General features: G+C 36.2%; 3 protein-coding genes across 6 annotated transcripts; 2 read left to right on the top strand and 1 right to left on the bottom strand.

The window, feature by feature from the left end:
- The first annotated feature begins 597 nt into the window (after nucleotides 1–597).
- prom2 (prominin 2) lies at nucleotides 598–13,954 on the top strand. Of its 3 annotated transcripts, none has more exons than XM_079436371.1 (25): nucleotides 598–746; nucleotides 1,003–1,073; nucleotides 1,201–1,479; nucleotides 2,441–2,496; nucleotides 2,931–3,136; nucleotides 3,230–3,350; nucleotides 3,827–3,890; nucleotides 4,128–4,217; nucleotides 4,350–4,546; nucleotides 6,893–6,967; nucleotides 7,356–7,419; nucleotides 7,583–7,739; nucleotides 7,843–7,995; nucleotides 8,123–8,246; nucleotides 8,361–8,449; nucleotides 8,545–8,629; nucleotides 8,711–8,854; nucleotides 11,536–11,604; nucleotides 11,700–11,792; nucleotides 11,953–12,006; nucleotides 12,641–12,721; nucleotides 12,839–12,907; nucleotides 12,993–13,082; nucleotides 13,196–13,308; nucleotides 13,422–13,954. In XM_079436371.1, exons 3-25 carry the CDS (start codon nucleotides 1,254–1,256, stop codon nucleotides 13,507–13,509), a joined length of 2,508 nt encoding a protein of 835 aa, XP_079292497.1. In that variant the 5' UTR covers nucleotides 598–746; nucleotides 1,003–1,073; nucleotides 1,201–1,253; the 3' UTR covers nucleotides 13,510–13,954. The 3 variants fall into 3 exon arrangements, with proteins under 3 accessions (XP_079292497.1, XP_079292498.1, XP_079292496.1); XM_079436372.1 differs by having other exon boundaries at nucleotides 599–746; nucleotides 1,052–1,073; XM_079436370.1 differs by lacking the exon at nucleotides 1,003–1,073 and having other exon boundaries at nucleotides 599–746.
- A 3,110-nt stretch (nucleotides 13,955–17,064) lies between these two features.
- Nucleotides 17,065–20,734, bottom strand: hps6 (HPS6 biogenesis of lysosomal organelles complex 2 subunit 3). The gene is made up of 3 exons (XM_079437175.1): nucleotides 18,036–20,734; nucleotides 17,405–17,463; nucleotides 17,065–17,306 (listed from the first exon to the last, which is right to left on the bottom strand). Exons 1-3 carry the CDS (start codon nucleotides 20,535–20,537, stop codon nucleotides 17,255–17,257), a joined length of 2,613 nt encoding a protein of 870 aa, XP_079293301.1. The 5' UTR covers nucleotides 20,538–20,734; the 3' UTR covers nucleotides 17,065–17,254.
- A 619-nt stretch (nucleotides 20,735–21,353) lies between these two features.
- LOC306882645 (non-structural maintenance of chromosomes element 4 homolog A-like) lies at nucleotides 21,354–25,819 on the top strand. Of its 2 annotated transcripts, none has more exons than XM_079437434.1 (11): nucleotides 21,354–21,655; nucleotides 22,108–22,347; nucleotides 22,451–22,531; nucleotides 22,689–22,819; nucleotides 23,026–23,168; nucleotides 24,115–24,214; nucleotides 24,747–24,819; nucleotides 24,915–25,009; nucleotides 25,084–25,132; nucleotides 25,215–25,300; nucleotides 25,574–25,819. In XM_079437434.1, exons 1-11 carry the CDS (start codon nucleotides 21,622–21,624, stop codon nucleotides 25,637–25,639), a joined length of 1,098 nt encoding a protein of 365 aa, XP_079293560.1. In that variant the 5' UTR covers nucleotides 21,354–21,621; the 3' UTR covers nucleotides 25,640–25,819. The 2 variants fall into 2 exon arrangements, with proteins under 2 accessions (XP_079293560.1, XP_079293561.1); XM_079437435.1 differs by lacking the exon at nucleotides 21,354–21,655 and adding an exon at nucleotides 21,673–21,793.
- Nucleotides 25,820–27,862: the final 2,043 nt, after the last annotated feature.

Consider the following 27,862-nt stretch of genomic DNA (forward strand, 5'->3'; position numbering starts at 1 on the left):
TTGGGTAAAAGTAGTGACACTTTGTTCAGATCTATTATGACATTAATAAATGCATTTCTAACCAAAAATTATTTAAATGCACCCACTAATGTTTTCAATTAATAAATCAAAAGTTATTGGAAATTCTTGAATTGTTAGTTCACACAAATATTCTGTCAATTTACTCATTCTCGTGTTGTTCCAAACCTTTCTTTTGTAAAACATAAAAGATATGGGATTTCTCTCTTTCTTTCCCTTATTTTTAATAAAACTAGGGCTATAATTTAATCAATCTATGAAATATATATTTTTTGTAATTTTGTTATTGTAATTGCAGTGTTCGTTGTCATTAATAGTAATTTTATACAATGTTCTTTGATAATTGTTTTATGGAAATGGAAAACAACAACAAAAAATGAAACGTATTAATTTATAAATACTTTTAGAAACAACAGCAGTAGAAGAATGCGGTCACCCTCAGTTTTAAATAGATTCCTTTCTGAAAACTGACCAGTCTTTATAAACTCAGAGCCTCTCTCCCTCCCTCTTTCTCTCCCTCCCATTTCAGTTTGTCCTAGTCTTTCATTCTTTAACTGCCAATTCACTCTTTTATTGCTTCACTCAATGCAACTATAAACATCAGTGTTGACATCAGGTGGTTTCTCCCAGAGGGATAAAGACATCGGACCTATGAGCGGATTTTAGACTCATTTAAACTGAACTAAGAGGAACACGCTCAACAGCTGGAGGACTTTAAATGAAAACAGGTAGGCTACTATTGTAATGTTGTTTATGACAGTTAAAGTGCTGTCTTTTCGTACTTAGTTCTCAGGTTACTGTTTTAGGTAAACAGTTCAGCACCGTTTCTGCTTAACGCGGATACGTTTAATGTCAGTCCAACCTGTTTATTTAAATTGGTCAAGAAGATCCGAGTTTTACTTCAGTCTGTGTTTAATATGTTAGAAATTGTTCAACAATAAAATTGCAAGATGATTTTATTAATCTAAAAACATTTTTTTGTAGCTTTCAGAGCGTTTTCATTCCTGCCAGTGTTTTTGTTTTTATATTTTAGTCAGGAAGATGCGTTTTAGGACGTAAGTAGCCTATAGTTCCTCTTTCTCTAATTATCACAATAATTTGCAGCAATTACAAAACAAAAGTCATACGGTGACTATGTTCTAAAGAAGATTAGACTAATTATTTATATTTATCATGCCATAGGTGACGTTTCATGCTCATAAGAATCGAGAAATTACCTAAAAACCCACTGACTAATGCTGAACATGAGGTCCAGAATGAAAGGAGTTTTTTGGAGTGGCATTCTGCCGCTATTTCTCTGGACGTTTGTAAGCGGACAAGCGTCCTGCCCTATCGAGACCAACAGAACAGAGCTACAAACTCCATATGAAATACCAACCAAGCTGACCTTCAACAGTGCCTTCATGTCTCCAATTGTACATTCATTTCTGGGCTCTGTCCAGCCCAATCCATTCCCTAAAGGTGAGTTTATGTGATGTAGTTATGATCTCTGTGTTTGACAAGGGAGTATTCAGTACAAACAGAAAATGCTCTTTTAGTATTAAGTAATTTGTCCAAAAAAGCAGTTTGGTTACAAATGGTTGTATCTACTATGTGGCACAGATTAATCTACAGTAAGTTGATCTGAGACTGTATTAGACTCATTAGAGGATGTTATTAGTCTGGGCTCGTTGTGCACATGGTTAGATGGTGCTTATTCAGTTGAGATAAATGTACTTAATTGTTAATTGTCGGAAGCAAACCCACAGTGCAAATAACCATGAGATTTGAATCATCTCCCCTCCCCTTTCCAAGAGCTTTGTTTACCACAAAAATATGTTTATTGCTGTACTCTTCAATCAGCCTGTATAGTTGCAGTCTGCATCACAAATGGAAAGGCAAACTTTAAAGTTAATTATTACTTGCAAATTAAGTGTCTGCTAAACGACAATTACTTCTCATATTGCATGATCTCATAAAGTTCATAAAATGTTAACAATATCCCTTTGATGTATAAGTATTGGATCAAACATGAACTATTACGTTTATACATCTCTTCCTGCAGACAAGTATTTCATCTATCAATAGAATGAAGCATTCATTTACAGAAATATTATTCCATTGAAACCTGGTTCAATGGTTACATTAACCATTGTTAACTCATTCATCATCACCCATCAATATAGTATAGTGTATAGTCCTTTCTACTCTTTTGGTTTAATACCTACTTGCTGACATCAATGGCTATTTAGAAGAAAAAGTATGAAAAATCTTACAGCAGAGAGTTGTTATAGCTTTGACCTTGGCCACTTCATCACCGTTTACCTGAGATTTTCTTTGCACAAGCAGAATGCTGGGACACTGCATGGTTATAATGTTATTTTGTGTTCTGTAAATGGATTTTAAAAATAATATACAATGTCTTGGTATGTTTTTCCTGTAGATCTGCTGATTAGAATGATCAAAGATAAGGATTTCAGCACAGAGAGGGTTAAACAGGTATGTCATACCTGCATGTAAATTAATGATTTGATAAATAATATCACCTTGGTCAGATTTTTGCAATAGATATTTTACTTTTCTATAAAAATGAATGTACTTAACTTGATACAGCCTCATCCTGAGACAAATTGACACGTGTGTGCGTGCTCCAAGGACAAGTTTCTCAGGATGTGAATCATGCCAAAACCAATATTTTGTTGTATAAACTATTTGTTGTAACTAACTACACTGACTATTTGCGCGTTTCGATTGGCTGATCTGATTACACAGTGTCAGACATGTTTTGGACACGCATAAGTACACCTATATAATGTCATCAAGAGTTTTTATTTATTTTAGAGTTTTGTTTTTTAAATCTACCTAATCTTTACTGCTTTATTTTGCTATACCTACAGCAACCAACCTGTCTATCCTCTTTCACTTTTGACCAGGTTTTGCTATATGAGATAGGTTTCCTGGTCTGTGTGGCTATTGGGATCCTCTACATTGTCCTGATGCCTCTAATTGGCCTAATCTTTGCCTGCTGTCGTTGCTGTGGTAACTGCGGGGGCCGCATGCAGCAGAAGCAAACAACGAACATCCACTGCAAGCGAAGAAGCTTTTACTTGGCCACATTTGTCATCACTGTACTAATTCTGTGAGCACTGGTTGAAGTGTAATGTTATTGTAATGATATTTTTGACATTTTGTATTTATATAGTTAGCTAAATTAATATCAATTGCTGTGCAGGGCAGGGAATGTTTGCATGTTCCTGAGCAGTACAAATACTTCAGAGACTGTGAGGCACAGCCCCGCAGAACTCACTGACATCTTGGAGAATGTCAAAGGCTATCTTAAAACTATTCCTAAGGTACACTATTCAGAGAGAATAAGTGAGATTAAAACATGCGTTTCAAATGTTTATTTTTTTTTTTTTAGTTTTAGCAGGTTTTTGATCCAAAAGACAGTAAGAATATAATTATTTTGAAATATTACAATGTAAAATAACTATTTACTATTTTGATATATTATTTTAAAATGTAATTTATTCCTGTGATACAAAGCTGAATTTTTCCAATCTTGAGAAACATATTTTATGATTATCAGTGTTAAAAACAGTTCTGCTGCTTAATATTTCTGTGAAAGCCGTGATTTATTTCAGAAATATAAAAAGAACATTACTTATTTAAAATAGAAATCTTTTGAAGTCTTGTGTTTAAACTCTGTGCAGGGTTGATTAATATCAACAATTGAAATGAAATCAAATTATAACAATTAAAAATTGAATTAAACTGAATATAGCTGATACATAAGGGAAAATTTATACAACTTTTTATTCCTCAACAGCAAATCCGTGAAGTTACGAATGAGGGCAGTGTGACTGTGGATACCGTCAGAAAAAACTTAAATGGTATGTCCGTCTCGTATCTCTAAAGTCAAGGTTCGCAAATGAATGGAGGCAAAACCATTGAAAGTGACAAAAATTGCACTCAAATTCGAAATTCAAGGGGAAAAAACATTTTCCTTTTTGTAACATTTAATATCTAAAGATTGCTACCATGAATGTTGCCACAATAAAAATGTAATTTCTTTTTTGATCCATTTGTTTTTCTTTTAATCTCACATTGAATTCCTATTTGTCTCATAGACATAGGGCCTCTGCTTGGTAAATTAATCCAAAATGGTCTTAAAGGTCCCCTTGACCCAGCATTCAACTCCATTAATGAAATAGCCCAAGGTATGTAAGCATTTACTCATCAAGTGATAAAGTAGCCCCTTTCTTTGGGAAACTCGCTCTGTGATCAAACCTCTGCTTGTTGACTCACCTTGGCAACATTAATGAATCCATTGTTCTTTATGTGTGTTACAGTGATAAACATCACTAGCGACGAACTGCTAAAGCTTAATAAAACCTTGGAGCTGTTGAAACCAAAGGTGGATGTGCTGAAAGCTAATTTATCTGCTGTGAGGCAGCGGATTAACAACACTTTGCATATGCCAGACTGTGTAAACTGCATTTCCGAGCAGCCAGAACTGGACAAACTATCACTGGAAGGAAGCCTTGACGTAAGCTTAACCATAGCTGTCATGGGGATAAACCAGTGAACAACTCATTGGGGAATTGTGTTATGGCTGTTCAGCGAAGCTTGTGGAGTCCTGATTATATCCTGATTCCACTTTAGGCATTGCAGTAGTTTCAGGTTGTCAGGTTGAGCATTGAGAGCAAATACCTGCAAAATGTGGGTTGATCATTACACAATCATTCGCCCTTTCTTTGAAGCTCTATACAATTTGTGGTTGTCTCAGGTCAGTGATTGGAACAGAGCGAATTCTGCATCAATCTTCTGGGGAGAACATAGGATTACTATAATACCCACACAACAATGCTTTGGCTTAGATTACATGACTATTATACAGCATTTCTCTAGAAGTACACAGGAACAAGTTGTGTTACCAGTAGGGCTGGGTATCGAGTTCGATACTTTTTAGGCACAGACCGAATTGCCTCGATACCATCGAGTATCGAAAAACGTCTTGTCGTTCGGTACCAAATTTCGATACCTAAGGGGTTAATCTCATTAACTTCAGTGAGCCAATAAGCCTGCAGCACCTAGGTGTGACTAGAAGTGACGCGGTGCTGATTGATCAGTGTTTGACATCCGCGAGAGCGTTTCGAAAGCGTGCGGAGCAGTCTGCTCTCTATATCGCGCAGTTTCGCTTACTTGACACAGACTGAAGCTCGCGTGACATTTCAGCGTCTGCCGTCTCACTAAATGAGGACATAAACACATGAACAACAGCTCTAGAACTGCTCTGAGAGTCACTTCATGAGCATTTTACCATTTGATTTGAGTAAAACTTGCGTCATATCATATACACACAGAACTGTAAAGGTATTCCCGGAAACCCGTCAAAATAAAAGTTCGGATTAATTTGGAAGACACTGCGGCAGAAATAAAGTAATATTGTTCAGCAGAGTGTACATACTGCTACTACTAGGCTACTATTAAAATTATTAAAACTCTTATTTTTTAATTAATGATCACACAACATTTCTTCCATGTTTTAATTTTAATAGTAAAATTTTGTTTGCCAAAATAAATAAAGTTTTATTTTCAATAATTTAAAAGAAAAATTAAATTAATGTTTTATGCCTTCATTTGAAAACCAGATACAGAACAGAATTTCTGAGGAAAAATAAAACAATTCATAAGGCTGTTTTAAGAATAAATTTGAATAAACTAAGTAGTTTTTATGCATTCAAATAATTAGACATACTACAACATAGAATTTAATAACAATAAAACATATTGTGAAAGAAAATAAAACATCCACTTATGAAAGTGGATAAAGATTTTAAATTTCTTGAAGTCTTTAACAACCTAGAATAAATGAATAGAAATGATGATTCTGTCTGAGCTATGCGTTTTAAAACGAGCATGCACTAGTGTAAACTGAAAACTATTTGAGCTTTATTAAAATTATTTGTACTGATTTATTGTGTTGGCTATATTTTGTTCCTTTGTGCAGTGGCTCAGGAGATGAGTCTTTTGAGTCTGTATAATGTTACATGTCAACAAGCTGAAAAAAATAAAACCAAAGTTTTTTGAGATAATGTAATCTTGTTAAAACTGTTTTCATAAAATTGGTATCGAAAAAAGTATCGTTCAGGAACCGGTATCGAACTCAAGGTATCGGTATCGATATCGAACATTTTTGAACGATACCCAGCTCTAGTTACCAGTCATCTGTGCACACAAAGGTTCAAATGCAGTCATTAAAGGAAAGCAGGGAGAGACAGGAACAAAGGAGCAACACAAGAAGTTATTGTTAACATGTCAATGCTTGCAGGCTCTTTCTCTTGGAAACCTAACTCTTACCTGGTTGAAAGACATTTCTATAAATACAGGTTGTTGTAGAGAAAAATAAGAACGTGTCACTGTCGTTATGTCTGTACGTAGTGCATTTATTAACAGCTAGTACTGCCCTCTAGTGTTAAATGTGGTGCTCTGCTTGAAATTTACAATGGGGTCTGAGACCACACTGAAAATATAGGATTAAAACATTAAAAAACAACATATGTATTTAAAATGCTAATTATAAGAATTATTTATCATCCCAATTCTAATATTTATAATAAATATGAATAATTGTATTTTTTAATAATTATACTAATGCATAATTTATCATAAATATTACAGATGCACTTAGTATTTTTTTTATCATTAAATGGTTTAGCCCATAAAAGATTAAAATTATTTTTGAAAAGTACATTACAAATAATGCACATTCAGAATACTGTTATATAAGTTTTTAATAATAGAGGCTGAGTTCACATGACTGTAAGAAAACTGCTCATTTCATAAAAAGAAAAAACTTTGCATGTGCTTTGTCTGTCTCACAATTTGGTAGTTTCCTGATCAAAACGACCTGAGGTCTGCTGTAGACAAGGCTATTAATGCTGATGTCATTGGACAAGCAAATAAGGTTAGTGCCTCATTTCACAGCTATAAAATTTAACTTCAGTGCATTCTTTCTCTCTGTACACTTCCGCTGATTTGGTGATCAAGTTAAATGGCTTAGTGTTATTAGTTTTGAAAACAGTTGTGCTGCTTAATATTTTGTGGGAAACCATGAAAGATTTTTGTCAGGAGTTTTTTGATGAAAAGAAAGTTGAAATGAACATCATTTATATGATTTATTATTTTTTATATTTTTTGGTAAAACTATAAATGTCTTTCCTGCCACTTTTATATCCTTGCTGTGTAAAAAAATTATTTCTTGAAAAAGTAAAAGAAAACATTCATAACTTCAGTATCCTTCATGTTTAATCGTTGTGAATGAATGATGTTCATTGTACGTGTTTGAATCCCAGGGGAGAAACTTTTTTGACAGCATTCCAGAAAAGGTGAAAAATGAGACCAGACTAAGTGTGCAGAGTAAGTTTGTGTTGTTAAGTGCCCTTAATGAGTCCTCTTTCTTGGGAATCATTTGATCTTAATTCTCAAAAGTTTGTTCACTTAAGGGTTAAGTAGTGTGATGTACTTGAAGTTACTGATCAGTCTAGTTGTTAAGTGATGTTGTGCCTTGTGTCCTTTAAAGTGGCTTTATTGCAGCTTGAAACATTAAAAACCGAGATCTCAGGTGTGACCAAAGACCTTCCTCTCGATGTATTGGAGACTATCTCAGCACCACTAATGGACGTGCAGAAATCGATCAAAGATTTTTCTCCTGAAATAGAGAGATCAAGTCAAATCAGGTACCTAAACACATCTTGTTCTAATTAACCACAATTCTCTGCGTTCAAATACAATGTATTATAATAATCTCAAATAATCTTTTTTCTTTTTTCTTTGTAATAGTCTGGCTGTTGGATTGGTCCTGAGCTGTCTGATTTTGCTGGTGGTGATCTGTAATTTTCTGGGTCTGCTGCTGGGTGTAGCTGGACTAAATCCTAAAGACAATCCCACTGAACGTTCCGGCACATCCAACTGTGGAGGAATATTTTTCATGGCGTGAGTATAAATTCCCCTTTTGATTTGTGTTTGTGTAACAGAAAACTGTCAGTGTACAGTGTGAATTGTTATATATGGTACAATAAAATTGTATGTGCAGTAATTACTTCCTCTTGTGTCAATTTAGAGGAGTAGGTTTCAGCTTCCTGGTCTGCTGGATCTTCATGTTTGTAGTGTTGATACTTTTCATAGTGGGAGGTAATACCTATACCCTGGTCTGTAAACCATGGCAAAACAAGGAACTCATCCAGGTATTTCCAGCAACACTGACTCATTTTGTTTAATTGTATGACTAGTTTCCAGTAAATGTAAATTTTTGCATCAATTATTGCCAGTATATTTGATTATCATATTGTGTTTCATAGCTTATTGACACTCCAGGACTGATTCCAGGTTTCAACCTGTCTGGAACTCTGAATCTGAATACAAACCTTAATATTATTAATGTGTACAGGTACGTAACACACAAGACAGCTTGATGGATGGCTGTCATATTTACATTATTTACATCCAATATAAATAAATAAATCCGCTTTTTATTATTTCTAGTGACTGTCAAAAGAATAAGCCCTTGTGGACCACATTTCATCTGAATGAGATCTTTGACCTAAATAGTAAATTAGATGTTTCACAGGTGATTTATTATTACTCTTTCTTTACTTTCCTATGATTGATGCATTGCTTATTGGACACTAATGGCTGATTCTCCCAACAGTACACCCATGAGATTGATCAGACGTTTGAGGGGGTACAAATAAACATAGCAAACATCACCATCCTCAGTCCAGAGGTAAAGTCCCAGCTAAACAACTTCTCCAGCAGCGCCAGCAGTATGAACTTCAGTAACATCATACAGCAGGTACACTGTATACTTCATTCTCAAAAGCACACTAGCACATACTGTTTGTGATATCAAATGATGTATAATTTAATAACGGGTAATAGGGCTGTGCGATATGACGATATATATCGGATGGACGAAATAAAAAGTCTGTCGTCTATATATATATAAATACATAAATATGTCTTTAAAAAAAATATATAATAATACAAATAATATATTTACATATTTATATATATGTATAGAATCTATACATAATACACATGTTAATTATATCTATCATAGATAGATAGATAGATAGATAGATATAATTAACACAGTGAAGACGAATTAATTTACACAATGTATGTAGCGTTTCTTATTTATTGTAGTTTTTGTCCTATTGCTTGCAATTAGTTTCTTATCCTTATTTCATCACTGACTGTTTATTTATCTTCAGTGAGCTTGAGATTTCTTTGTGTGTGTGTCTCTTTTTAGGCTTGTATTAGTTTGATATTGACATTGGTGACAAGCATTATGAAAATTCTATGGTATCAAAGATTTTAATATCATGAAAACCTTTTTAAAAGAAAAAAATTACTATATCGTGATATATATCGTTATCGTGGTATAAAATTTGTCATATCGTGATATAAGATTTTGGTCATATCGATATGAACATTATCCATATGGGCAACCCCCCCCCCCCCCCAAAAAAAAAAACATATATATTGTGTGTGTGTGTGCTTTATGAAAAAAGGCTCATATTTACCATTATTAAATTGTACGTCATTTGAAATAGACAGTTGGGCAAAAAAGTATTTAGTCAGCCACCAATTGTGCAAAAAAGATGAGAGAGGCCTGTAATTTTCATCATAGGTACACTTCAACTATGAGAGACAGAATGGGGGGAAAGAATCCAGGAAATCACATTGTAGGATTTTTAAAGAATTTATTTGCAAATGATGGTGGAAAATAAGTATTTGGTCAATAAAAAAAGTTCATCTAAATACTTTGTTATATACCCTTTGTTGGCAATGACAGAGGTCAAACGTTTTCTGTAAGTCTTGACAAGGTTTTCACACACTGTTGCTGGTATTTTGGCCCATTCCTCCATGCAGATCTCCTCTAGAGCAGTGATGTTTTGGGGCTGTCGCTGGGCAACACGGACTTTCAACTCCCTCCAAAGATTTTCTATGGGGTTGAGATCTGGAGACTGGCTAGGCCACTCCAGGACCTAGAAATGCTTCTTACGAAGCCACTCCTTCGTTGCCCGGGCGGTGTGTTTGGGATCATTGTCATGCTGAAAGACCCAGCCACGTTTCATCTTCAATGCCCTTGCTGATGGAAGGAGGTTTTCACTCAAAATCTCACGATACATGGCCCCATTCATTCTTTCCTTTACACGGATCAGTCGTCCTGGTCCCTTTGCAGAAAAACAGCCCCAAAGCATGATGTTTCCACCCCCATGCTTCACAGTAGGTATGGTGTTCTTTGGATGCAACTCAGCATTCTTTCTCCTCCAAACACGACGAGTTGAGTTTTTACCAAAAAGTTCTATTTTGGTTTCATCTGACCATATGACATTCTCCCAATCCTCTTCTGGATCATCCAAATGCTCTCTAGCAAACTTCAGACTGGCCCGGACATGTACTGTCTTAAGCAGGGGGACACGTCTGGCACTGCAGGATTTGAGTCCCTGGCAGCGTAGTGTGTTACTGATGTAGCCTTTGTTACTTTGGTCCCAGCTCTCTGCAGGTCATTCACTAGGTCCCCCCGTGTGGTTCTGGGATTTTTGCTCATCGTTCTTGTGATCATTTTGACCCCACGGGGTGAGATCCTGTGTGGAGCCCCAGATCGAGGGAGATTATCAGTGGTCTTGTATGTCTTCTATTTTCTAATAATTGCTCCCACAGTTGATTTCTTCACATCAAGCTGCTTGCCTATTGCAGATTCAGTCTTCCCAGCCTGGTGCAGGTCTACAATTTTGTTTCTGGTGTCCTTCGACAGCTCTTTGGTCTTGGCCATAGTGGAGTTTGGAGTGTGACTGTTTGAGGTTGTGGACAGGTGTCTTTTATACTGATAACGAGTTCAAACAGGTGCCATTAATACAGGTAACGAGTGGAGGACAGAGGAGCCTCTTAAAGAAGTTGTTACAGGTCTGTGAGAGCCAGAAATCTTCCTTGTTTGTAGGTGACCAAATATGTATTTTACTGAGGAATTGACCAAATAATTCATTAAAAATCCTACAATGTGATTTCCTGGATTCTTTCCCCCCATTCTGTCTCTCATAGTTGAAGTGTACCTATGATGAAAATTACAGGCCTCTCTCATCTTTTTAAGTGGGAGAACTTGCACAATTGGTGGCTGACAATACTTTTTTTGCCCAACTGTATATATGCTTCTCTTTTTATAAAGCATTACACACACACACACACACACACACACACACACTCACACACACACACACACATATATATATATATATATATATATATATATATATATATATATATATATATTATTATTTTTTTCCACCCTGTACAATGTGTTTTGGGGCAAATGCAAAATGTATTCTTTAAAATATATTATGGACAATATAATATATTTATGTTTAAAATATATTTCTGGCAAAATATATATGAGGAAGTACTTATTGAGAATATGTTTATATAAATATATTTTAAAATCTATATTAGCAATACATTTTTTGATTTCAGATTAATGACGTATCAGGGACTAATCTGAGCTCAGTAGCAGAAAATCTGGATATCTTGGCTAGCAAACAGGTGAAAGTTACTCTTGTTTACTTGTTGTCTTGTTAACACTCCCCGCTCTAGTAAATGACTGAGATGGATCGCGTACACTTATTTGTGTCTTTCAGAGTAACCAAGCTATAAAAGATGAACTGCATGGGGAAACAAAAGATCTGCGAGACATTCAGACTCACATCACATCTGACATTATGCCTTTGCTGGTGTGTTAACACAACACAAAAGACAGTACTCAGAATTTAACTTTCAACTGAACATGACATTATCATTAGGAATGAATGAATAAATATTAATCACAAAGTGTTCTTGACTAGTTTTTATCAGTTTGGTTTACTATGATCTGCATCCTTTTCCTCTTTGCAGCTGGAACTGAACACCACTGTTAAGAATCTCAGTGTAGTAGCATCACAAATCACTGTAAGTAAACACTAGCCATCATAAGTGCATGAGAGTATCCGTATATATAATACTGTAGCCTAAATGACAGTATATCAGTTTTTAAAATAATTGAATTATAGACCCCATGAATTATGATGATTTGCTACTTGCATTTATTGCAGGTAGTATTAGGGAGCATTTGAAATATTGTCATTGTGTAAAGATTCACTAGCATACAGTACCATTCAGCCAGAATGCATTAAACTGATCAAAAGTGACAGTAAAGACTTTTATATTGTTACCAGAATTTCTGTTTCAAATAAATGCTGTTCTTTTGAGCTTTATGTTCATCACAGAATCTTGAAAGTTTTCATAAAATGATTGAGCAGCACAACTTTTAATAATAATAATGTTACTTGAGCAGCAAATCAGCATATTAGGATGATTTCTGAAGGATCATGTGACACTAAAGACTGGAGTAATGATGCTGAAAATTCATCTTTGACATCACCGGAATAAAGTTTTAAAATACATTAAAATGATTTTTTTTTTTTACAATGTTATCTTTTTTATTTCATTTTGTTCAATTAATAAAAAAAGAATAATCTTTATGGCCCTAATTAAAAATGCACTAACAGTATCTTCACATTTCTTCTCTTTATTAATTTTATAGGCAGCTGTGGAAAATGTTTTCAAAAAAGTTGCCTATGCTCAGGACGTCCTGAACTACAACATATCACAAATAGTGAAAACTGTGAGTGTTGCACAATCAATGCTATATTGAGATAAATTATCTGTCAGGATTGTTACTGTATTACAGTGAAAAAATCTACTGTGCATTTTATAGTAACTGTATGCTTCTTTTCTGCAGGAGAGCAGGGCATTCATAGACTGTCAGCTAAAAGTCTTTCAGACATTTCTGCACTGGGTAAATCAAACGGTATGTTTATGTCTTTATTTATATTCAAGGTGCCGACTACCTTAATGGTGAATTATTAATATAATGGTGTTGCATTCTGTATCAGATCACAGAGAAGGTGGGTCGTTGTGGGCCTGCAGCTGCAGCAGTAGACAGATCAGAAGAGCTCGTCTGTAAACACTTAGTAGAATCTTTGGTAAGAATCCATCATCAGCTCTAGCTGCTTTTTTTCCTTATTACAGCGCTGAGAGATTGGCAAGTACACATGGTTCCCATCTAATAAAACATAATATCCTGTCTGTTCTCCAGAATGCCTTTTGGTTGAGTTTGGGCTGGTGTATGATGTTCCTGATCCCCAGCATCATTTTCTCAGTTAAACTGGCCAAGTACTACCGCAGGATGAAGTATTCAGATGTTTATGAGTAAATGATCTTATTTGTTTTCTAAATGTAGAAGCAGGTCATGGAAAAGTCTACTGTTTACCTACTGTCATGGATCAATTCAAATGGTTTCCTTCTGATTTCTGTCTTTCAAGGAACAATAACTTCACGATGAATCCTTTCCCAAAGGCCCACCTCAAACCTGAATTAGTGGAAAATGGCAAACAACCACCTGTTACATAAGCACATAATTAAAAATGACTGTTAAGTTACACACTGACCCACAGATCAATAAATTGACAAGTAGATAATGATTGTAGTAAAAATAATGCCAAAGTAGCTTTTCAGTATCTTTTTCTTTATTTTTATTTTTGTGTCAAATGGGAGTTTAAGCTTTAGAACGCACTTTATGTGGTCCTGTAGGCATTGAGATTTATTTATGCTATTTGTTTCAAATGTTATAGATATACTGCTGGCATATATTTTATTTAAAGAAATACATTTCTGTTAGACTGTTTTAATAATGAAATTAGCTCATGAATAACTGTGGAGACTGTGACTGTATAAACCAACAAGAAGTGCCCTCTTTTTGAAGTGGTGTGGTCTGATTAAAGACCTGTTAAACATTTCTATCTTGTGTCATGTATTAATTACAATCATAATAAAAGGTGCTGACACTACCATGCTGAACCTGTTTGTTTGGTGTAAAGAATTGCTTGCCACAGTCTGTCCAGACGACCCGTTGAGAAACCCTCCCCCCAGTACACCCTACATCCTGTGACTGAGGCCTCATGGTACAACTGCCATTGCAACAGTGTGCCAATCAGGATGGAGCACACATTCCACACATATCGGTGCTGCTCAGAGAGAGAGAGAGAGAGAGAGAGAGAAAAAAGAAAAATCTAGAAAGAAGATTTATTCACTATTTGACATTCTGACCAAAACATTAAATATCCTGAAAATATTGTAATATAGCACTTTTCCAGAGCACTGAGATTATACAGCAGGAAAAATGTTCATTTAAAAGTATACTAGCCCATTTCTCCATATTAGAGCTACCACTTAGCATTCGGTTTACTAAATACCAGAGATACTTAATAGACATGCACTACAAGGGCATAAATGGAAAACCATGCAACTGCTCTTGAAGTCATATAAATCTAAGATTTGTGCACATTCATGTTATGTGTACACTACCATTAAAAATTTTGGGGTCAATAATTTCTTAAAGAAATTAAATTGATCAAAAGTGATAGAAAGACATTTAGAGTGTTATAAAATATATTTAACTGCTGTTCTTTTGAAATTTGTATATATATATATATACATAATATAAGTATAAGTATTCAGAAAGTATTCAGACCCCCTTAAAGTTTTCACTCTTTGTTATATTGCAGCCATTTGCTAAAATCATTTAAGTTCATTTTTTTCCTCATTAATGTACACACAGCACCCCATATTGACAGAAAAACACAGAATTGTTGAAATTTTTGCAGATTTATTAAAAAAGAAAAACTGAAATATCACATGGTCCTAAGTATTCAGACCCTTTGCTGTGACACTCATATATTTAACTCAGGTGCTGTCCATTTCTTCTGATCATCCTTGAGATGGTTCTACACCTTCATTTGAGTCCAGTTGTGTTTGATTATACTGACTGGACTTGATTAGGAAAGCCACATACCTGTCTATATAAGACCTAACAGCTCACAGTGCATGTCAGAGCAAATGAGAATCATGAGGTCAAAGGAACTGCCTGAAGAGCTCAGAGACAGAATTGTGGCAAGGCACAGATCTGGCCAAGGTTACCAAACAATTTCTGCTGTACTTAAGGTTCCTAAGAGCACAGTGACATCCATAATCATTAAATGGATGACGTTTGGGACGACCAGAACCCTTCTTAGAGCTGGCCGTCCGGCCAAACTGAGCTATCGGGGGAGAAGAGCCTTGGTGAGAGAGGTAAAGAAGAACCCAAAGATCACTGTGGCTGACCTCCAGAGATGCAGTCGGGAGATGGGAGAAAGTTGTAGAAAGTCAAACATCACTGCAGCCCTCCACCAGCCGGGGCTTTATGGCAGAGTGGCCCGACAGAAGCCTCTCCTCAGTGCAAGACACAAAAAAACACCTGAAGGACCACAAGATGAGACCAAGATGAGACTGATGAGACCAAGATAGAACTTTGTGGCCTTAATTCTAAGCGGTATGTGTGGAGAAAACCAGGCACTGCTCATCACCTGTCCAATACAGTCCCAACAGTGAAGCATGGTGGTGGCAGCATCATGCTGTGGGGGTGTTTTTCAGCTGCAGGGACAGGACGACAGGTTGCAATCGAAGGACAGATGAATGCGGCCGAAAACCTTCTCCAGAGTGCTCAGGACCTCAGACTGGGCCGAAGGTTTACCTTCCAACAAAACAATGACCCTAAGCACACAGCTAAAATTAACGAAGGAGTGGCTTCACAACAACTCTGTGACTGTTCTTGAATGGCCCAGCCAGAGCCCTGACTTAAAACCAATTGAGCATCTCTGGAGAGACATAAAAATGGCTGTCCACCAACGTTTACCATCCAACCTGACAGAACTGGAGAGGATCTGCAAGGAGGAATGGCAGAGGATCCCCAAATCCAGGTGTGAAAAACTTGTTGCATCATTCCCAAAAAAAGTCATGGCTGTATTAGATCAAAAGGGTGCTTCTACTAAATACTGAGCAAAGGGTCTGAATACTTAGGACCATGTGATATTTAAGTTTTTCTTTTTTAATAAATCTGCAAAAATGTCAACAATTCTGTGTTTTTCTGTCAATATGGGTGCTGTGTGTACATTAATGAGGAAAAAAAATGAACTTAAATGATTTTAGCAAATGGCTGTAATATAACAAAGAGTGAACAATTTAAGGGGGTCTGAATACTTTCCGTACCCACTGTGTATATATATATATATATATAAAACGGATTCACAAAAATATAAAGTTTGTTTTAATGTTGTAAAAATTTTTTTTTAAGAACAAATCAAGACTAGTTATATATATATTTTTTAATTGATTTTCAGCTCCATCTACTTGTCAACACCAGACAGAAAATCCTTTGGTTTTGACAAAATAACTATTTGTATCACGTACTGTAGGCATTTTGTTTTTGTGGTGTTGCAAGCAGAAGCCACCCCTCACCTTTAAATTAGGCAAATTATCAAAAAAAGATGTAAATAAGATTTACATTTGTGTAAACCCATTCTTCCAATCATCTCTAATAATCAAACTGGAATTTTTGTTTTTTTTAAATGAATGTTTTGTCATGCCAGTATGTCAAACAATTCACTTTTTCCTCAGCAGACAGAATGCGGCACAGTTTTGTCTAACAGTAGCATGCAGTTAGAGATTTTAGACTTTTTTTTTTTTTACTAAATGTTTTTAAATGTACATTTTTAGTGCCTTTAGTTAATTACTATAGATCATAAAATACAATTTCAAATACATTGTGCAGAATACTCAGTCAAACCAATACTTGGTAAACACTTGCATCACAAAGAGAAAATGGAAGTGTTTCAGCTCTCCAAATACAATTAGCTATGACGAGTCAATTCAGGGCAACACAAGCCAATGTGATTGAGTTTGAAGCTGGTCACTGTATAATAGAATTTGGTTGAATTTAATTTAAAGCAGTGCTGTGAATGCCGCTGCTGAGGTAAGTAGGAATGCAGAGGGTGGGGCTGTACAGACCTAGTGAGTTTATAAAGCTTTGCATTGGAAACACATCAGAATTCCCCTCTCTGACCACAAAACCAGAAATCAGACTTGGAAATAAGTGGCAGCATATTTAATTGCTTTATACAGTGTTAAAATCCCTGTGATGGCACTAAATACAAGAGCAATCCATGAAATATATAAGGCATTTAACATGAAATGACCAAATATTAAATGTCCAATGCATCAGCATGCACATTACATTTTATATTACTGCACATTTTTATTAATGACAAACACAGTTCTTAGCTTACATCTTCCACAAGTTCTTAAAATAATAATTACACCAGCATATGATGAAACTGTAGTGTCAACAGAAAAAAAGACATTGTTATTCTAAAAATTTATACAATAAATGATCTAGAACATGAAATGTGGATAATGCTTAGTCATCTCTGACCTTGCACTAGGATCAGGGTGACAGCATGCCTTCATGTGATGGCTAAAAAAAGGACACAACTGAAAATTAAGAAAGAGAAAATACTGTTTAAAAGACATCAAAAACACAAGATGAAATGCAGCAAACCAAGTAAACAAAAACAACATAGTATATTAAATTCTATATTAGGAATAATTAAGCAGTAGTTAAATATCATTGCGAGTTACGTTACTATTTCAATAGTTAATGAAATATTGTTCGATCCGAAGCTCTGTGATTTTGTTCAGATCGTGCAAGGTAAATAGTACTTCTTAAAGTGACAGCTGACCCAAAAATGAAATTGTGTCATTATTTATTCGCCCTTATGCTGTTCAGAACCTGTATGCTTTACTTTTGTAGAACACAAAATACAGGCAATAGAGTGAAAGTCAATGGGGTCCAAAGATTGTTTTGGATGAAATTGTCTTTTATTGTATGGCTAAAAACTGCTAAGCTGTTTATCAGAATCTATTCGTGCCCCAAAGAAGAAAGTCATACAGGTTTGGAATGACATAAAAATGAGTAAATGATGACAATTTCATTTTGGGTTAACCTGTGGCTCTAAAACCCTTTTAAAAGGGTCAGACATTATTTGAGAGTGGGAAAGTCAGACCAGCTTGGCTTGAGATGTCACTTGAGATCCAGAGGACGTCCTCTGCTTGGTTTCCTGCTGCTCTGCATCTCTGAACAGTCCCTTCGGCTGACGTGGAGGAGTGAGCGGAGGAACTGTGGGTGACTGAAGGATATCTGCGTACCTTTGGCTTGGTTTGGTCTCCCTTTGGAGAACTTTTCTGAGCAGCGGTTTCAAAAGCCCAATGGTGACCTGGCTGCCATGAGCCTCGAAAGGTCCGGAGTTCTGCGTCGAATCAGGCAGGTTTTTCAATACAATATTAAGTATACTCGTCACAGTCATGTCCTCTGGACAAAGAGTCCAAAGCAGGTCCAAATAAGGGTCCAGATCTCTATGTTGGGACACTTCACACAGCAGAGCACTGAAAATCTCTTTGTTCAGAAGCGGGCTTTGCTGGCAGAACCTCTCAGCTACTTGCGCAACCCGTTCCCACTGCCCTTGCTTGATGAGAATCCTCAACGCTTGCATTATCGCTTTAGGCCGCTCGCTGCACAAAAGCAGCTCCACTTCCAGGTGTTGGTAGGTCCCTTTGCAAGGGAGCACGGTCAAGGCCCGTTTATAGAGCGGCAAGCTCTCAGAGCTCTCCTTCATGCTGTAACCCCACGAAGATTTGGAGGACCCGCCGGATTGTTGTTGTGCCAGTTCAACAAACCTGGGGAGCCAGCTGGGCTGGAATTTGAAGATAGAGTGGCACAAGAGCTCAAAAACAGGCACCGTAGTGTGTTTCTGCTGACCATTGCAGTGAGCAAAGTTTGCTGTGGGTTGCACAGGGCTGAGGATGATTTTCCATAACTCAGCAGGCGCTTTAGACGACAACAAACCCTCACCGTTGCACCTCAGATGCAGAACCGCTTGAATGGCGTGCCAGGAGTAAGTGGGAAAGAGATGGAAGATGCTGTTTAGATATTGAAGATTCTCTCTCTCTAGCTCACCGCTAAGCAGCCGGCAGATCTCCTGCTGCACCAAGCTTTCACAATAGTTCCCTAGATCTTTCTCCGAAGCCTTCACCATTGATGTTTTGATGTCCTCCAACAAAATGAGACTCCTAAGCTCTGATTCAAGTGAGCTCATGAGCCTTTCTTGACCTGTGGAATGTTTCTGACCAGTTTTGGTCTTCTGGCTGCTGAGGTAATCCCTGAGGATGGCAGCCAGCGATATGGGCGCTTGAAACATCCCACCTTTTTTGAGCTTCTCCACCGTGAGCTGCGTGCTGCTTAGACTTCTTTGCTGATAGTATTTGCATGCCTCCTCAAAGACAGCCTCAACTAAGAGTGCACTCAAGTCTTCTGAAAGCGTTGGAGAAGGCTTTGGTTTTTGCGTGACCACAAACAGCCCGTTTTCTGACAGCATTTGTGGAGAGTGACGGTCCAAAGTGTTTACGAAGAGAAGACCTTCTGTTTTCAGACTTATTCTTTCTAATTCCAGACCACATTTGGTGTCAATTAAGAAGAGGGTCCTGCCTATTGTTAGTGCCAGGATTTCATTATATATTTTCAGGCTATTTTGAGTCCCACTAGCACTTAGGCAATTATCAGGAAGTTTGTATATGTTGCAAAGAACGCTGTCCCTCTTCATAATGCATACCCAACCAGTGCTGAGAAGGAGAAGGAGGTCTCCACAGCCATTGGGAGAGAATCCACTGATATCAGGAGGATTTGTGGTGGATAGAAGGCCAATGCAGTCTGTTACAAGTCTCTTGAAGTCAGATTCCTTGCTTGAGCTTTTCATAAGTGTGCAACTACAGGCACTATGCACTTTAAAGGTGTCATGTTCAGGAGACCATGCAAGAAACATTTTCGAAACACCCATGGAAGAGTTTTCCCTCATGTCTGGGAGCAGATAGACCAAATCCCCAGAACTGACGGTTGTGTATCGAGGATTATTGTGCAATGCAATTTTCACGTTTCCTAAATTGACACCTCCCTCATTAACTTCTATAGTCTTTTTGCAGATGCAGAACCTGAAGTTGCTGCATACACTACTGGAGTTCTCAGATGGTGGTCGTTCCTCACACCATATAATGAAATTCTGACACACGCACACAGAAATGACTTTAGCACGAGGGCTGTTACACAGATCCACAGTCTGGAGTAAATGCCAGCCTGATCTGCACTCTAGGAATTTCCAGAATTCCACTCTTCCATTCTCAAATATTACTCCCAGCACAGAGGCTCCATCTTCTGGTTTGCTTTGAGGGATATAAATGACATCCACTATAGGCACATTTCCAGTTAGCACTAAATTAACGTGTTTCTGGCACTGCATGAGATGAGGTCGCTGATATTGGTCATGTGTCATAAGACCACTCTTGGGCTGACGCACAATGACATGAATGTGACGTCCATCTGGACTCAGACGCACATCAGACAGGCAGTTTTCAGATGAGATGTTGTTGGAGTATGCCTGCTTGAAAAACTCTTTTAGATCCTTTCCTTTCGTGAAATCGCCAAAATCAGTCACTTGTTCTAATGCGAGACGCGTCATGTTTGCTGAAAAGTCGATCTGGAATAGGAAGCACACGATGCGCGTGAAAACACTTTCAGTTTGAACCAGCGATCATCCACAATCTCCCTGAAACATGTCCAGTGCTCGTTTCACGCGTTAACGCCATTATCTCTACAGTCCATAAATCCTAGAAAATACACGTAAATTTGTCTGTTCCTCTCCCTCCTCCTGACATCACGAGTTTGTTCATTTCCGGATTCTAATGGCTGTGTTTCAATACCCACCGAGGCGCGCACTCAGAGAGCATTATTGTAATAGAACGCTCGCCACTAAGACAGCCAGAAATCCTGTCTAGGTAGGCAGCTTACTGAGTTTTGAAACACAACCTACGCGGTGTTTTTAGGGTTTTTTGCTCTGTTGGAAGGAGGGGTTTAATTCATTACTCTGTTCTCTAACCTATTATATCAGACACAACTTTGAGCTAAATACAATTTACCTAAATTTACTCCTAAATACACAACAATTGCCTAAATATATTTATAATTAGGCTATTTGAAAAATACAAAGTCGCAACTGAATTTTTGTTCTGTATAAACTTCAAGGATATAATCGGAACCCCGCTGTCATAGATTACGTCAATTTGTAGGCTAACAAGGAGTCTAATTCGCCATAGATTCCTTTAGAAATTTCCTCTGGGGTTTTAGGGTGGTTTTCGATGTATTAGTAAATTAAGATCTCCGGTTAACAACACTTTCAGGTTTGTTTAACAACTTAGATTACATACTATGTGCGTGTTTTTTAAGGTAAATTGCTGACAAGTTTCTTAATAAGGACTACAACTACCACAAGGATGTTAGATTATGTGAGTGACAAATCGGACAAAAGTTCTAGTTCGTAAATTGCAATTGTTAATGCTTAAAATATATTGTACACATAGTATAAAAATATAAAACAGGGTGAGAACTAATAAATAAAATAATGTAAAATACAATTATGATACTAGTCACAAGTTTCGTCATAGAATGCGTCGGAAATGACGTGAGACTATTTTTATTTTTTATTTATATATATTTTTTAATGACGTGAGACTAGAAAACACACTTCCTCCTACTTCCTTCTGAGAATGACAGAAATGAACCCTGCAGTTTTTGAAATGTGTAAGTTTTCATAATACATTCTAATTGGCTAGTTCTTGCACATCAGTGTTTATGAATTATTCTCTGTTTTCATTTTCCGATGTCTTTGTAGGTCAGCTGCAGTGGATCGCAAATATCACTGTCAGGAAATATTTATGTGTAAATACAATGTCTAATAGTTATATTTTCATGGATTGTTTTGAAAACAAACTTTATTTTAAAAAATAGTCTCACTAGAATCTGTTTGTGTATTGTGTACTAACCATGAGATGCTTTAACAAATTATGCTGCATGCTATACTTAATTATGTTATGTTATATGTTATTTTAAAATACTTGGGTGGAACCTAAATAACTTTTTAAAACATTTCCCAATGTGCAACTGTCATTGCAATGTTTGTTACAATGACTTCATAGATCTAGGTATTTAAGTTTCTGTAACACTATTATTCGGACATGTGCCTCTCTGAATAGCAAATCAAAAAGAAACATTGAAGATGCCTGATTCGAGGAGAAGGTCTAGAGGGAATCAAGAGGAGGCTGCAGGAACATCCAATGGATTGAGTGGGCGCAACAGGCCAGAGAGACCTGGTGATATGGGTGATGAAGATGATATTGGTGCGGGACCCTCAGGTATTAGTGAGGAAGAAGATGATCCAACACGCAGGAGAGCGATCAGGAGCAAGTACCGGGATCTGATCAATCAAGTCCAGCGTGAGTACTGATAATGTTAAAGTTGGCTTCAGTTATACAGTTTGCTGTTTCAGTTATAAAGTATTGTAAGTATATTGTTGAGTTATGCTTTTTTTGTTCACAGAAAATCGGGAGGACATGCTGAACCCAGCTAACAATAAACTCACTGATGTTTTAGAAGAGGCCAACAAACTATTTGCCAATGGTATTATTTTTCCACACTACATATCCTGGTACCTACCTACAGTACTAATGCAATTCAGTCAATTAGCAGGATGCATGATCTGACAGAGCTCTGCGCACATACTTTTATGTATTATGTCTTCACGATCTGGTTTGTTATGGCTTGTGTCTACTTTCAGTGAGGCAGGCTCGTGAAGCAGCGCTGGATGCCCAACTCCTGGTACTAGCTACTGATTTAGGGAAGGAAAAGGCCAGCCAGCTACATGCTGAAGGCTCTGCATTTGACCCGTCTGCATTTGCAGAACATTTGGTAATTTACTGTGAGAGGAAAGGTGATGGCTACGTTTCCTAAAAGTATCGTTAGCCTAAGTAGATGTGTCAACAGTGGTCTCTGCGATCAGCTTATCTCACAATGCTTTTGAGAAATGCAGCCCAGATCTTGTATTTAAGTTGTATTTAATCTTGTTCAGATTCACTATGAAATGAGTTTTCTTCTTGACTGATTTCTCATTCTAGTTGTCCTTCATGGGTCTGAATCGTTTGGAGGATGAAAGTGGTCAGGATGGGAACTTGGAGGGATATTTACCACAAGGCGAATGGCAGAGGCTTGCAAAGAGATCTGAGTACTGCTTCAAAACAGCCCCTTCATTCCACTACATGTGAGTATGTCTGTTGTAAGGGAAGTACAATGAAACTAAAGGAGATTATGTAATTAGCTAAGTGTTTAAGACAAGGGGATATATTGGATAAAATTTTTGCTATTATGTTTAATAAAGAATATGTTATTAGGCTAGTTTTGTGATTCCCTTCTCGCCCCATGTACTTGCCTTGCCTTTGTGGCCCACTTCTGTAGTAAATGATCATGAATCAGTTAAAACTGTTGATGTTAAGTGAATGTTAAGTCAAAACTAAATTTGTTATCCTCAGAAATGTTAATGATTTTTTTTTTGTAAGCAAGGACACATTAAATTGACAAAAAGTGACAGTAAAGACTTTTATAATGTTACAAATGATTTCTTTCAAGTAAATGCTGTTCTTTTGAAATCTCTATTTATCAAAGAATCCTGACAAAAAATGAATCACAGTTTCCACAAAAATATTAAGCTGCACAACTTTTTCCACAATGATAATAATGAAAGTTTCCTGAGCACAAAATCAGCCTATTAGTATGATTTTTAATGAAGGATAGTGTCATGTGTGACACTAAAGACTGGAGAAATGGCTGTTGAAAATTCAGCATTGCCTTCACAGTTATGTCGTTATTTAAATTGTAATAATAATAATTCACAGTATTACTGTATTTACTCTTATGTTTCAAATAAATGCAGTCTTAATGAGCATAAGAGGCTTTTCAGGAACAAAAAAATAAACTTAACTACTCCAAAATTTTGAACTTGTGTAATGAGTAAATATAATTTTTCATGATATTTATTTGATAAACGTATTTTACTTAACACTAAACCTCTGAATCAGTTTGATTACAATGGCTATTATGCCGTTTTATAGCTTAAAGAAAATTCATTCTGACAGCCTTATTTAGGAGAGTTTATGAATACAATGTGCAGTTTACTTTTTACAACCTTTGCTATTTTTGTTTAATTCAAGGTTGGGCTCATTTTTGGCAGAGCCTCCTCCGCCACGGCAAAGAGTTGAAAGACAAAGGAAAGTCCTCGGCAAAGAGGCAAAACGAATTATGCCCACCCAGGTGTGCTCATTTAAATGCAAATACAGTGGTGTGAAAAAGTGTTGGCCCCCTTCCTGATTTTAATTTTTTTGCATGTTTGTCACACACTAATGCTTCAGATCATCAAACTAATTTAAATATCAAAGATAACAAGTAAACACAACATGAAGGGTTTTTTATTATGAAGGGAAAACAAAATCCAAACCCACATGGCCCTGTGTGAAAAAGTGCTTGCCCCCTAAACCTAATAACTGGTTGGGCCACCCTTAGTAGCAACAACTGCAATAAATGGGTTGCGCACTTTTTCACACAGGGTCATGCGGGCTTGGATTTAGTTTTCCCTTCATAAAAGAAACCCATCATTTAAAAACTGCATGTTGTGTTTACTTGTTATCTTTGATATTTAAATTAGTTTAATGATCTGAAGCATTAAAGTGTGACAAACATGCAATAAAATAAAAAATCAGGAAGGGGGCCAACACTTTTTCACACCACTGTATTCTTGATAATCTGTCTGATTTTAAGAAATTAAGAAAATATCTTGTCATCACAGCTGAAGAAAATGGAACAATCTCACCAGGAGGCAACAGAGAAAGAGGTTGAAAGAATTCTTGAATGTCTGAAAGGTTATTTTGCTGATGACTAATAAATAAAATTAAAATTGCAGTTAAGCAAAACGGACCATTTTAAAACCCATTAAAAATGACCTTTTCTGGAACAGATGAGGAACCCATTTCATATTACAAGTTCATCATTGACCCCAACTCCTTCTCCCGGACTGTGGAGAACATCTTCCACATGTCTTTTCTCATAAGGGTAAGTTAAGAGGCAACAACAGCTTTGGAAATTAAACATAAGTCTCGCAATAATGAATGAAATATTTCCCTTAGGATGGTCTGGTGAGAATGTACTTGGGTCCGGATGGGCTTCCTTGTATAGGTAAGATCATATCCACAGGTCACCTTTCATTGTGTTTGTTGGAATGTATTTAGAGATTATATATATTTTGGGTGTATTATAGCTCCAGTAGAGGAAGGTGAGATAGAGCCTGGTGGAGCTGCCGTCCGACATCAGTGTGTCATCTCCATCAACCAGGAAAGCTGGAGGGTGAGCACATTAAGACTGCAATTGGTGTATATTGGCAATATTAAAGCAGATGTTTGGGGTTAGAAATATGTGTTTTCTGGATTCTAATTGAGGAGATAATATAGATATGGGTTTCTTCTCAGGATTACCAGAGGCTTGTATCTTTAACAATTGTTTGTTGTTAAAGATGCAACTGTTTTTTACAACTTTGCCATGTTCAGATCATATTTATTTAGCAAGAAACAGTCTGTTCTTTACATTAAATAACTTGTATCTATGATCTGTGTCTTGCAGGAAATCATTGATGCCTTTGATATTAAGAAAACTATGATCCCAGCTCCAGACGTTTTGTCGCAGTAAAGCTAAGTTGGAGGATAGTTAGTGACAGCTGCCAAAATGCTTATAAAATAAAATGCTGCTTTCTTCTTTTTATATTTTTTTAATATGTGGGATCTCAATTTTAAAAGTTATGTCTTTGAATTCTGTATAAAGTGTAATAATTGTGTCTAATACAATAAATGTAAAGTGCACTTAACATTTATATTAAGTGTTGGATTCCAAGTAACTAAAGAAATATTTTAATTTGATGGAAACATGTAAGGTTCATAACTCTTCACTGTCTGTAGATGTACATTGCTTTTCTCTTAATTTGAAATATTCAGAGTAGCAGGTCAATTGTGTGCATATAGATGCTGTCTGGCTGCTTGAAAATGTGTCTCACTGCTCACATGGCATCAATATATCAAAACAGGTTTGCTTTGTAAACCATCATGTAAAGATATTATACTATTTGCAAGTCAAATCTCCATTAGCACAGCACAGAGTGTCATTTTACTAAGCTGCCCCATTAAACCTATCTGTGATTTTGTATATTTAAGAAATTTAATGGAGATGAACTAAATATGCACATAGTGTAGTATTTTTTGTTTTGTTTTAATTACTTAATAGTAATTGGAGATTAAACATAAGTCTTACAATAAAGAATAAAATACAACCCTTAGGTAATCATTGATATGGTCACAAAAGGATGTAGTTAGAGGAACCTCAAAATTTGCCATATCCTGACTTCCCTGTCAGTAATGACAGTAAATTGAACACTACCACCTAGTGGTGAAATAGCCTTTTTTTTTACTGGACAGAGATGAATGTGAATTAAAACTACTCTTTAAAAATTCTTAATGAATACATAATCTTGACTGCTGCCTCTAGTCAAGTTGACTTGCATGACCGTATGGCAATATTTGTATTTTCTTGAGCTTTGTTGTCTGTTGCATGTTCATATGAAGTAAAATGCTTATGCAAGGAGGCGATAGAGAGCTGTCTTGTGTGTGAAGTGGTGCGGCCCTCCATATGCACACAGATTGGTCCAAGCTTGGATTAACTGCCCTGTAGTTTGATCCCACTGACATCTGAAGCCTTTTGGATCTGCCTGCTGTCTGAGTAACTCTCATGTTCACAAGACGCTTCTCTACGCTGCAGGGACTTTTTGGATGGTGTAATGGTCTAAAAATGTAAATGTAGATGATGTAAATCTTCATCCAGGTCAGTGGCTGAAGTTGTGATTTTAGTGTAATATTGGACAGTTGTTGTTTTTGTTGGTTTCTTACAGCAGTTGTTTTTGTTTTCCATATTTTCATATATTATTTTTCGATCCTCAGTTACATTTTTTTTGTAGGCTTTTGTGCTTCTTGGTGTGCTTTGTTTAATCAGTGCTGTTTAATGTCTCACTATGCATAAATGTTTGGGTCATTGTGGTGGAAAGTTCTATATCTTATTATATATATTATATATCTATATTCCTGTATATTCCTATATTGTAATTTTATTATGTAGCTTTTATTTGCCATTTACCAAATTTATTGTCAGATTTCCGCAAATGTTCTTACTTTGTTTCTCATCTTTTATGAGGTATTGATAAGTTTGTCTTTATTAAACACTTTATCCTTTAATTTCAGGGAACTGCAGGATCATTGGTGTTCATTTTTGGTGAATAAGATATACATTAAAACAAATTCATGTGTAATCTGTAAATGTTTATTTGAGAAGGCAAAATTGAAGAATTTGGCTTTTTATTTCAGAGGTAAAGGTTGTTAAAAGCTCATTTTCCATAGGGGTGGGTTTCTGGCCAGCACTGATAATTATTTTCATGTTATGAGTGATACTAGTTATGGGCTAAAACTAAAATCAATAATTTGTCCATTCAATGTTGTTATGCTTTATTTCGGCATCATGGCATTGTCATTTACAGTATGAAATATGCATAACTATTCATTTTTATTATTGAATAGTTATTAGTTACTATTCAAATTTTATTATATTTATATAATATTATATTTATTTTTCATGAGAAAGACCCAATAATTATCATTATTCTAGGAAATTACTTTTTTTTAAAGTAATAGTTCACCCAAAAATGACAATTTGGTGCGCAAGTTATATAATACTAAGTTTCACTAAACTTGTTCATTAACTCTTCTACATTTTACATGGAATGAGGGTGAATACATTTTCAGCAAATTTTAATTTTTGAGTGAACTATTCCTTTAAGAAACCTAAAGAGTTAAATATTTGTAATTATGTAGT

The sequence above is a fragment of the Barbus barbus genome (genome assembly GCF_936440315.1).
Source record: "Barbus barbus genome assembly, chromosome: 16".
NCBI classification, from domain to species: domain Eukaryota; kingdom Metazoa; phylum Chordata; class Actinopteri; order Cypriniformes; family Cyprinidae; genus Barbus; species Barbus barbus.

Coding starts and splice junctions, on each gene's coding strand:
- hps6 (XM_079437175.1), bottom strand. CDS start 20,537: ATGACGCGTCTCGCATTAGAACAAGTGACTGATTTTGGCGATTTCACG. Junction 17,464..18,035: donor TGACATCTCAAGCCAAGCTG/GTCTGACTTTCC, acceptor CTTAATTTTCAG/TTGTGTCCTTTTTTTAGCCA. Junction 17,307..17,404: donor CACCCTGATCCTAGTGCAAG/GTCAGAGATGAC, acceptor TTGACACTACAG/TTTCATCATATGCTGGTGTA.
- prom2 (XM_079436371.1), top strand. CDS start 1,254: ATGCTGAACATGAGGTCCAGAATGAAAGGAGTTTTTTGGAGTGGCATT. Junction 2,497..2,930: donor GCACAGAGAGGGTTAAACAG/GTATGTCATACC, acceptor ACTTTTGACCAG/GTTTTGCTATATGAGATAGG. Junction 3,137..3,229: donor GTCATCACTGTACTAATTCT/GTGAGCACTGGT, acceptor ATTGCTGTGCAG/GGCAGGGAATGTTTGCATGT.
- LOC306882645 (XM_079437434.1), top strand. CDS start 21,622: ATGACAGAAATGAACCCTGCAGTTTTTGAAATGT. Junction 21,656..22,107: donor CCCTGCAGTTTTTGAAATGT/GTAAGTTTTCAT, acceptor CTCTCTGAATAG/CAAATCAAAAAGAAACATTG. Junction 25,301..25,573: donor TCAACCAGGAAAGCTGGAGG/GTGAGCACATTA, acceptor TGTGTCTTGCAG/GAAATCATTGATGCCTTTGA.